The 11,112-nt window shown below is 38.6% G+C and overlaps 1 protein-coding gene and 1 long non-coding RNA gene across 2 annotated transcripts; both read left to right on the top strand.

The window, feature by feature from the left end:
* The first annotated feature begins 465 nt into the window (after window positions 1-465).
* LOC103723272 (ribonucleoside-diphosphate reductase large subunit) lies at window positions 466-6,600 on the top strand. The gene is made up of 17 exons (XM_008814149.5): window positions 466-1,225; window positions 1,326-1,387; window positions 1,511-1,598; window positions 1,961-2,224; window positions 2,314-2,554; window positions 2,638-2,714; window positions 3,357-3,527; window positions 3,614-3,706; window positions 3,786-3,935; window positions 4,026-4,112; window positions 4,208-4,372; window positions 4,460-4,579; window positions 5,231-5,433; window positions 5,520-5,669; window positions 5,749-5,896; window positions 6,020-6,103; window positions 6,219-6,600. The coding sequence occupies exons 1-17, from the start codon at window positions 998-1,000 to the stop codon at window positions 6,312-6,314; spliced, it is 2,427 nt and encodes an 808-aa protein (XP_008812371.2). The 5' UTR covers window positions 466-997; the 3' UTR covers window positions 6,315-6,600.
* A 505-nt stretch (window positions 6,601-7,105) lies between these two features.
* LOC148703505 (uncharacterized) lies at window positions 7,106-8,334 on the top strand. The gene is made up of 3 exons (XR_015987207.2): window positions 7,106-7,209; window positions 7,335-7,402; window positions 8,231-8,334. It is a non-coding gene; the product is annotated as an uncharacterized LOC148703505 (long non-coding RNA).
* Window positions 8,335-11,112: the final 2,778 nt, after the last annotated feature.

Raw genomic sequence — 11,112 nt, 5'->3', positions numbered from 1 at the left:
CTTCGTAACTTTCCTAATCTTTTATTCTTCCCTGTGACGTCGCACAAGACTCCTCTGGTTTGCCGTAAGAATTTCTTCTCATTGACATATTTTTTTTCAAAAGTTGATATCTAAACATTAGATACTTGAAAAAATAATTTTTACATATTTAGTTATTCATAAAAAAATAACTTATTTAAGAATAGTTTACATTTGGTCAAGCATATATTATTTTGAGAAAATTCTACAAATTATTTGTTATACTTTTAATTAAAAAAATTAGCTTATTTTATCTAAAAGTTTTTCATATCTTAGATGAATTCTTTTTATGAAATATAAAAAATTTATTTTTTTATAAAATCTATTTTTTAACTCTAACCACATATAAAATATTATTTTTATTTTTTTATTAACCATATTTTCCACCATTCTCCTTCCGTAAACCAAATGAGCCTTTTAAAACAAAGGTGCCATCTCAACCAACGCAAACAGGTATTTGTAATACTCTTTCGCCCTTTTTCTTCATTTATTTTTACCTTAGCGGACGGGGCGTCGGCCATCGCTAAGAAATTCTTACCATATTCTTCGGGTCATAGTCACTCGTACAATCTAATTCTGACAAGTTATAAACAGGGAAGCTTCCCATATCATTATCATTCCATCCCGGCCGGTTAAACGACCCCATCCATGGAAGCCGTCGTTTTAAAAACCATACGCTCGCCGATGACTTTTCCACCGTCACCCTCAAAACGCGCGGGAAAAGTTTGAAGCGATTCCTCCATCTCGTATCCACTCACACGCCAAAACCCAGCGCATCCCCGCGCTCGCGCCAAAATATTTCGAAACCCCAAGTTGTCATGCATTTAACTCCAAACCCTAGACCCCCAATCCCCTTAAAACCCCCACCCCCTCTCCTTCTCCTCTCATCGCCTGCTTCCTTCGCTCTTTCCCTCCGTCTGTTCGAAGAAATTCCCCATCCAGAGGAACCATCGTTCTTTTCCTCACCTCCAATTCCAAGATGTATGTCGTGAAGAGAGACGGCCGGCAGGAGTCGGTACACTTCGACAAGATCACGGCCAGGCTGAAGAAGCTGAGCTACGGGCTGAGCCAGGAGCACTGCGACCCGGTGCTCGTGGCTCAGAAGGTCTGCGCCGGGGTCTACAAGGGCGTCACTACTAGCCAGCTCGATGAGCTCGCTGCTGAGACGGCCGCTGCCATGACAACCAACCATCCTGACTATGCCTTGGTCCTTCCTCGCTCCCTTTTCCTTCTGATCATGATCCCTTATTTGAAAAAAAAAAGGTCTTTTTTTTGTGGTGATCTTATTTTTCTCTTTCTTATGATAGCTTGCTGCCAGGATTGCAGTCTCGAATCTGCATAAGAACACGAAGAAGTCGTTCTCAGAGACGTAAGAGGCTTGTTTTACCCTTAATTTGGATGCTTCTTCTTTTGGCATTTAGATTTGGTAATTTTGCATTCATAATTTTAGATCCCTCGCAGTTGGCTTATGAATTGATGGTAATGGTTGCAGGATTAAGGATATGTATAACCATTTTAATGAGAGATCGGGGCAGAAGGCCCCTTTGATTGCTGATGACGTCTACGAGATAATCATGAAGGTGATCTGATCTTGCTATCCTCTGTTTGAAATGTATATGAGATAATTCAGGGTCTTTACAACTCATTTCTGTGTCCTGTCAGATTGCTTTCTAACAGTAGTGATGCTAAAATCTTGTTATTTATCACCACGTATTCTTGAATGTTCATCATCTTAAGACCATCAAAGGAATTTTGGACTCTTCGGTTCTGTTTGCATCTCCACTTTCATATCCATGAGGTTTTATGAATTCACTTCATGACTTCTCCTCAAGATTTCACAGTTTTTCATAAATTATCATATGTTTGCATGAAATCTTAGTTTGTAATATTTTGTTTCAACTGTTGGTTCTTGTGTAATGTGTTCTAATTGTATGTATTTCAGAATGCTGCTCGCTTGGACAGTGAGATAATTTATGACAGGGATTTTGATTATGATTATTTTGGTTTTAAGACTCTTGAGAGATCCTATCTCTTGAAAGTTTCTGGAAAAGTAGTAGAGAGGCCGCAACACATGCTGATGAGAGTTGCTGTTGGAATCCACAAGGATGATATTGATTCTGTTCTCAGAACATACCATTTGATGTCTCAACGCTGGTTCACTCATGCCTCCCCTACATTATTTAATGCAGGCACTCCAAACCCTCAAGTATTGTCTCCTGTGCTCTTTCAAAACTCTCAAAATTATTTGGAAAAACTTTTTTTGCTTGCTTGTTTATTTTAATTAAATTTTGCCAGTTGAGCAGCTGTTTCCTTGTCTGCATGAAAGATGATAGTATTGAGGGAATCTATGACACTCTGAAGGAATGTGCTGTTATAAGCAAGTCTGCTGGAGGAATTGGTGTTTCAGTTCATAATATACGTGCCACAGGTAGTTATATTCGTGGGACAAATGGAACTTCTAATGGCATTGTGCCGATGCTGAGGGTGTTTAATGATACTGCTCGTTATGTTGATCAAGGGGGAGGCAAGAGAAAGGGTAAGCAAATCATGTTAACTTCTTTTGCTTTCTTTAATATCAGCTAGTAAGGCATACAGTTGTTGATTGCCATATTTTTTCAGGTGCATTTGCCGTGTATTTGGAGCCTTGGCATGCTGATATTTTTGAGTTCCTTGATCTTCGAAAGAACCATGGGAAGGTATCATCTGTAGTTTTGCAAGTTCTGAACGGTGTAGTTCAATTACATGTTTATGCTTAGTTTTTAGAGATGTAATTGACCTTGTATACTATTTGGTTCTAGTTGGAGTAACAAAATGGGTTAGCTACTTTACCAAATCACTAAGGTTTCTTCAGCATACAAGATTTTCAGTTAATGAAATTTCAGTTGATGCTAGCCTGATAAAAGGTAGCATATAACATTGTTTTATCTATCTTACTTGATGTTACCTAATTTTGTTGGAACTCCCCCTTGAACCATGTTTACAAGTAGTGATGTGACTTTATAAAGTCAAAACTATAATAGTAATACACAATCAAATGGGGATTATTCAATGCCAGATTTTATGTTCCACCATACTTTGCTTAGAAGATTTGTAGCTTTTATTCTTTAAGTGGACATGCACTTCATGTCATCTTCTTAAGTGTACAGCGATAAGCATGCCAGGCAACTTTAATAAAACAAATATGCTAATACAGGAAATATGCATGATACGTAATGCCAAGACTATCCATATGATCTAACATCCTTCTTAGGCAATTATTTCCAATAATGAACCATATGTTCCTATTAATAATAAATTTATCCTTTCAGTATCAGTACTCAGTTTCCAAGTGTTCACAGGAAGAGCACAGGGCACGAGATCTTTTTTTTGCACTCTGGGTTCCTGATCTCTTCATGGAGAGGGTCCAAAGTTATGGACAGTGGTCACTGTTTTGCCCTAATGAAACTCCAGGTTTGGCTGATTGCTGGGGCGAAGATTTTGAAAAGCTGTACACCAGATATGAAAGAGAGGTAATCCTGGTTTTCAAATTTGAAACTAATGGACAGAATTTTAAATTGACCTGGGGCATTCACTGATTTCTGCTTTAAAACTCTAGGGCAAGGCGAAGAAAGTTGTTGCAGCTCAGAACCTTTGGTTTGAAATTCTGAAGGCCCAGATAGAAACTGGAACACCATATATGCTTTTCAAGGTATTATACTAAGAATGTCAATTTCTATCACATCATTTAGTTTTCTGGGTTTGCATATGAATTTCTTATATGTCCACAGGATACCTGCAATAGAAAAAGTAATCAACAAAATCTGGGGACTATCAAATCTTCAAACTTATGTACTGAGATAATAGAGTTCACAAGTCCTACTGAAACTGCTGTGTGCAATTTGGCATCAATTGCTTTACCACGGTTTGTCAGAGAAAAGGTATATCCTGCAGATCATAACTTGTAACTTCTATCAATATGTTTCCATGGGACAAGATATTCTTACATTATCGGCTTTTATCTCCTTCAGGGCGTTCCTATAGAGTCACATCCATCTAAGCTAGTTGGCAGCACTGGATCAAAGAACAGATATTTTGACTTTGACAAACTAGCTGAGGTGCTTTGCTTTAATTGCTTGATTTTCATAGGATGTGTTACTTTACACTATTTGTGTGTTACCGTTCTTTTATTTTTCTGTTCTTAATTTAACAGGTTACTGAGACAGTTACAACAAACCTCAACAAAATAATAGATGTTAACTATTACCCAGTTGAAACTGCAAAGAGGTCCAATCTACGGCACAGACCAATTGGCATAGGAGTCCAGGGCTTGGCAGATACTTTCATCTTACTTGGCATGCCATTTGATTCTCCAGAGGTGTGTGCAAGGCATAAGAGATTCTTTTCAGTACCATCTTTTGAAGTGTTTGATTTACATATCTAACTAATTTAATTGTGTTTGCAGGCTCAACAGCTAAACAAGGACATATTTGAGACTGCATATTACCATGCGTTGAAAGCTTCTTCTGAGATTGCTGCAAAAGAAGGAACCTATGAGACATATCAAGGGAGTCCTGTCAGTAAGGTTTGCATATCCTTGTGGATTTTTGAAATGTTTGTCTCTCGTGGTTTTGCTTTTGTGCATATGAAATTCAGTTAATCTTATGAGAGCTTACTAGGGGTTTGCCCCTTGCAAATGTTGGTAAATACCATTTTCCCCATCAATAGTTACTGAGAAGGAAAAAAAAATGCATCCCCACATGGCCTAAGGGCTAAGGATATCAAAAGAAAAGATTCCTTTTATCTTTCATTCTTTATAATGTGTTAGCTACTAATTCTTCAAATAGGGCATTAAATTGCCTATTGGCAGGAATTAGATTCATACAAGGAGTTGGACTAGATTAAAAGAAAAAAACCAATGGTTTATTGGAAAATATCTGCTAATTGCTTTGAGCCTTTTGAGTGTCCATCTACTGCAAAATCGAGACCAGTGGATGAGTGATCCATGTGGTGCCTGTAGTAAAATCAATGGTGGTATGCATGAGGCAACACTGACATGTTTAGTTGAACATGCGGTCAAACTCATGCAAAGATATAGATATGCCATTACTTACTAAAATATGAGATTTTGTTTACTTGTGTAATATATGATTTTGCTTTTTTTTTTCTATGCTCAAACGCTAATATAAAGTAAAAGCTGTGATAACAGCATATTGTCTGCCCTTTTGATGTGCAGGGAATTCTTCAACCTGACCTGTGGAATGTAACCCCATCTGACCGATGGGATTGGGCTGTTCTAAGGGAAATGATTTCTAGGCATGGAGTAAGAAACTCCCTTCTTATGGCTCCGATGCCAACTGCTTCCACTAGTCAGATTCTTGGCAACAATGAGTGTTTTGAGCCCTACACGTCGAATATCTACAGCCGCAGGGTTCTGAGGTCTGTTCTTATACACTTCCAGTAATGTCACTAAGCATTCAGGCAAGCATTTTTAACATTTTAATTTGTTGTTTCTTCAAATCCAGTGGAGAATTTGTTGTGGTGAACAAACATCTACTGCATGATTTGACGGAGATGGGTCTCTGGTCCCCAGCCCTTAAGAACGAGATCATTTATGAGAATGGTTCTGTCCTCAAGATTCCTGAAATTCCAGATCATCTGAAAGCAATTTACAAGTATGCATTTGTCTCTGTGCATCTAATTTTTCATTTTCTCAAACGTATACCTAATGTTAGCATTGTGGTAATGTTTCAGAACTGTATGGGAGATTAAGCAAAGGACACTGGTTGACATGGCTATTGATCGTGGGTGCTATATTGATCAGAGCCAGAGCCTAAATATTCACATGGACCAGCCCAACTTTGGAAAATTAACTTCCCTGCACTTCTATGCTTGGTCTAAGGTTTTCTTGCATTAGTCTTTTACTTCAACCAGTGATCTTCTGTTTTACTTGTTTTACTGCTTGCCTGTCTTTCCTTTTAGACAATGCAAGTTGTGATGTTTTGAAAATTTTCCTTAATAAAAGGGTCTCAAAACTGGGATGTATTATTTGCGTACACGTGCGGCTGCTGATGCAATCAAGTTTACTGTGGATACTTCCCTCATCAAGGTAAATGCTTTATTTTTCTATTTATACCGTTATCATGCATATTGTGATCAGTTATATACCTTCAGTATTGTGTTTTTGCATACTCATCTGAGGAACATGATTGGTGGAAATACAGAACAAGCCAGTGGAAGATGAGGATGCAGAGGCAAAAATGGCACAGGTTGTTTGTTCCTTGAATAACCCAGAAGATTGCATGGCATGTGGGAGCTGAGATCTTTACTACTGGGGCTCTTATCAGTGTTTTACATGATTAACTGCATCCTATGAGAATGCCCCTGATCAAATCTTATATGCATGCTGACTCGGTAAAGAGTCTGGCCTCTTTTTCTTTAACCTTGCCTGATGGAAGTGGAACTTGTAACTTCATTGATGGATCCATGCATACATGGCTCTGTAATCGGTTCGTTCACAGTATGGTCTGCTATTGCCAAAATCATCTGGATGTGCTGTTGTGTATAGCTTGTTTTGGAATAAAATGTTTGAATGTTTTATATGCTTGTAGTAAGTGTTTGGGCCTTTGTAAAGATGAAGCTTTTACATGCTTATGATCTAAAAGAACAATTAACTAAAGCAGTGGAGGTTTGGACCGGAAAGTGTTTTTTTTTTCTTTAAAGATCAAAAAATCAGAACTTATGGATACAAGCAGATTGCTCTACATCCCAAATGCCAGATGTAAATCTTGTCCAATGATCCAAATCGTTTAAAGATCCAATCTTTCTCTCATTTTGAAAAGAGAAGATGAAGTGGCATGAATCCTTGCCTCCTCCCTGGCCTTTTCCTGTTTCCTTTCAGTGCTATTTAACCTAGAAGGATAGATGATGGAATGCTCTGTTGTACCAGGGACAGGACAATTTGGGGGATAATAGCGGGCCAACTTATCATTTTGGAATCAAATTGGATTGCAATACTCTGCTTTCTTAACATCTATTACATGGGATCCTGATGATTGGCAATGTATAAGGTCTAGCTCTACTTAGGGTATAAAGTATAAACAAATAAAGTGTCTGGAGGGAGAGATCCGGGTACCATATGGTCATGGAAGGCACGATCCTCTCTCGGATTAGCTTGATTTGAGGCGGTTCGACGTTGGTTCTGCCCTAAATTAGGTGATTCGCCTCTTTCCGCTGGGATTTTGGTACTCGTGCTCTAATTTGTTCTCTATATGAACTCGAAATCTTTCACGCTTTTTCATGTTCTTTCTTTCTTGTTTCTTACTTCAAGAAATTTTCAGGATTGTGAATTTGCTTAAAGATGTCGACTTGGGTATTTTCTTGGAAAAGCTTGAAGCTAAAACATCTGGTGAGCGGTTGGTCAATAGTGTGTTAATTCAGTATATTTAGTCGAGCATGCTTTTCTTGGGTGCGCTATAGGGATATCTATCATTTGTTAAACCATAATTGTATCGGGTTCCTCTACTTTTCCTTTTCTGGTGCTTTAGAAAATCTGGTCTCAAATTAAATTAAATAAAGTTCATACTTTCAGTCGCTTTATATGCTACTATGCTACTCAACAAGTGACTTTCAAGAATACATGAATACGTCATACGTAAAGACCACATAATTAAGATATGTTGTCGAAGTTTGCCTCATGTTGACCAAACCTAAAAAATGAGACCAGCCAGGAGATTTTATCCATTTAATAAATACATGTTCTTTGGAATGCCAATGGAATTCCAGTAGGAAATTGAATTCCTTCTGCTCATTTGTTTGTTTTCGTATACTGTAGATATAGTGCATTCCTCAAGAACTTAAAAATTCTCTGTTAGTATTTATATATACAAGTATTGTAATTTGATGAAGATTTTATTACATTTACCTTCTCAGATGGGGCAAACACATTCCTTTCTTGTCTTTTCCTACTAATCTAGTGGGGTTGAAATTACTGATATTTTAGTGACAAAACCTTAACTCTGATATTTCTTTCTTATATCTTCTCCTACAACTTCACTTGATTTTCTATAATGAAACGGAAAATAGTTGAAAGATATAAATTTTAGGTTATGTCTTATCAGTTTTCTTGGTTCAGCAAATGACTAAGAAGTTAAGGAAACATCTAGCCCACTGCAACATGACAGTCATTCTCATGTTCTTTTCCACTGACATTGCCTTCATACTGTTGCTTATATAGGTTCTGTGGAAACTGGGTTTTGTAAATGCAATCAGTGGAAGATGGCAACTGTTAAAGTATGTAGAAGAAGCTGATTTTGATTCAGAACCTCCACTGTGAATAAAAGGGCACCATTGTATGCTAGGGACATTGGAATCCAAGGAGGGAATTAAACAAGGTTAGCATGCTTAGATATGATATCCTACAATTTTGTGTGATGGCAACAACATTTTCCTTAAATGTTAGTTGAGCTTTTAAGATAGACATTGATACATTCTCATTGGATTATAATTCTGTAGCAACAATTTATTAAATTAATACAGTATGGTTTATAAGATAAATTTAAATTAATACGGACCCTGTCACAACTTTATTGTCATGGTCCATTGGCCTATTTGTAAAGCAAGCCAAATAGAGTGTTTCTTCTCCCTGCTGCCATGTTAGAAGAAGAGATTGGCTGGGTGGTTGTGCTGGCCAAATCTAAGTTGGATCTTCTTGAGTTGGGCCCAGGTCTATGTTGGCTTAATAATAAGTCATGCCAGTTCTATTTATGCTGAAGCCCATTAGTGGGCCTGTCCAAGAACAATAGCCTAAATGTCCAACTTCAAGTTTCTTAAGATAAATGAGCATAAAAACCACCGAGGTGGTAGCACGGTTGGAACGGAGCTAAGATTCCACCGAAGTAGCTCAGTTCGAAATGCGCGGGCGTCGATTAAATGCGGAAACCGAATGCCCCCCGTCTGGTTTGCCCGGTGGAGTCGCTATCTGGTTTGCCGGTACTTAGGTGATGCTGGTGTGACGTACTCACACGTGGAAGGGACTGCCACATTGGTGGAGCTCCTCCACGGATGGAGAGGGTATGAGTAAAACTTGTCTATCCGAACATTCTCCAACGGAAAGACTGCTCAGTGGGGGTTGATGCAGGTGAGATCCTTCTCACCCCCCTCTTTCCTTTTCCTAAGCAAAAAAAAAAAAAAAAAAAAAAAAAAAAAAAAAAAAAAAAAAAACAAACAAAGCGCATAAAAGAACATATGAGGACGGACTAGGTTTTGAAGCCGTGGCCTCTAGCTGTGTGCTAGTAGACACTGAATGAATTTTTTTTTTTTGTTTTATACACAGCACTCTCCAAAGGCACTCACTTTCGAGAACAAGATGCTGGCATCTAACGCCATCTATGTTTCTGATAACTATCTTTGCTAAGTATTATGGTTGTACCTAAATTGAAATTGCTTAACCCAAAAAATGTTGCAGTGCATGGAATCATTGTAAAATAACAAATGCTAAGGGGATCTTAGCTGGTATGCAACTTTGACATGTGAGCCAAGGTGATGCAGTGGAATTTTGGTAAAAAATATTTACAAATATTATCAGGAAAAAACTTTATTATGACATTAATATATCATCATAATTAGCATCCGTCTATTTTATGGGAAACTTTTAGTTTTTTTACATAAATTTAAATTTTGCCCTAAAGCAAATTTCAGTAAGGTAGACTAGCAGATGAATGACATGTGATGCTGATAGAAGATGAGCTATAGATAGACGCAAGGGACTGCATTGTCAGTCGACAGAACTCATGGGAAGTATCTGAAGATGATGAAGCATTTTGAATATGATGGAGTAATGAGAGCTAAACGGCTATGGAGTATCACTACTAGTACCAACAAGGATTTGTTCCTGTCACGCCCCTGCCTCTGCGAGGCACGTGAGGCACCTAGTACCCACATGGGGGCCACATGAGGAGGGAACACGGGGCTCCCCTGCCAGATATTGTCCGGTTCTGGAGGTTCACGCAAGCGTCCTTCACCCCTCCCCGATTTTGTTTTCCTCCCAAAACGCGTCTGCAGGATTAGGAGACACCCGCCTCATATGCCCGGCTCTAAAACGAGTCTTTCCGATGTGGGACTATTGGGCCTCACACCCTTCCCACCATCGGACAAGAGCCGTCCTCGGCTCTGATACCAAATATCACGCCCCCGCCTCTGTGAGGCACGTGAGGCACCTAGTGCCCACGTGGGGGCCACATGAGGAGGGAACACGGGGCTCCCCTGCCAGATATTGTCCGGTTCTGGAGCTTCATGCAAGTGTCCTTTACCCCTTCCCGATTTTGTTTTCCTCCCAAAACGCGTCTGCAGGATTAGGAGACACCTGCCTCATATGCCCAGGCTCTAGAACGAGTCTTTCCGATGTGGGACTATTGGGCCTCACAGTTCCTGTGCTGGGGAGGGGTTTAGTAGATATTGTTTTTAACTAGGAAATAGCCTTTTTACTTGGAAAAACTAGGAAATCTACTAGTTTAGAACAGTCTTCTGACTCAATTGAAGATGTAGCATCAAAAGGCATCCTCATTGTATGCTTCCCGTCATTAAACATGTATATTGTGCTGTTTGAAACATTTCAATTTTATGAAAGAAAACTAAATTACACTAGATACAGTCAAATGAGCATTGCAAAAGAAAGTAGGCTCGAGCTTTGGTACAAGATCTATATAGGAAAGAGTTGTCATTGATTGAAACTTAATTATAGTGTATAACTAACTTACATTCTACAATTAGATGTACGTACAATAGATACAACAAATATGGAAATAATACACAACAGGATTGACACAACTGGAAATCAGCATCCTGCTGCTTAGCTCTATGTTGAATGTGCCAAGGCTTAGACATATCATCATCCTGTATCTGATAAATGTTATGTTATTAATGTGCTTCCAAAGGCCATTATTATTTAGGAGCTCATATGGTGACATAGCATCCATGCCATATTATCTTAACTAGAATTAAACTCTGAATGAAGTGGATGCTCTGTGGATCTATAGGGTGGTTTTTCAAAATTAAACTCTAATTGATGTACGACTGGTTGGTTTTGCTGCCTGGGGCCCTAAAGCTAGTAGGCTCTTA

Source organism: Phoenix dactylifera, chromosome 5, assembly GCF_051530095.1.
Source record: "Phoenix dactylifera cultivar Ajwa chromosome 5, Ajwa_hap1_PhDact_Kaust_v1.1, whole genome shotgun sequence".
Taxonomy (NCBI): Eukaryota; Viridiplantae; Streptophyta; class Magnoliopsida; order Arecales; family Arecaceae; genus Phoenix; species Phoenix dactylifera.
Note: the sequence above shows the minus strand (reverse complement) of the source record. Positions and strands in the feature narration are given on the sequence as shown.

Excerpts from the sequence above, each read along its gene's own strand:
- LOC103723272 (XM_008814149.5), top strand. The coding sequence starts at position 998 with ATGTATGTCGTGAAGAGAGACGGCCGGCAGGAGTCGGTACACTTCGAC. Across the intron at positions 1,599-1,960 it reads TCTACGAGATAATCATGAAG|AATGCTGCTCGCTTGGACAG; the intron begins GTGATCTGATCT and ends TATGTATTTCAG. Across the intron at positions 5,897-6,019 it reads ACTTCTATGCTTGGTCTAAG|GGTCTCAAAACTGGGATGTA; the intron begins GTTTTCTTGCAT and ends CCTTAATAAAAG.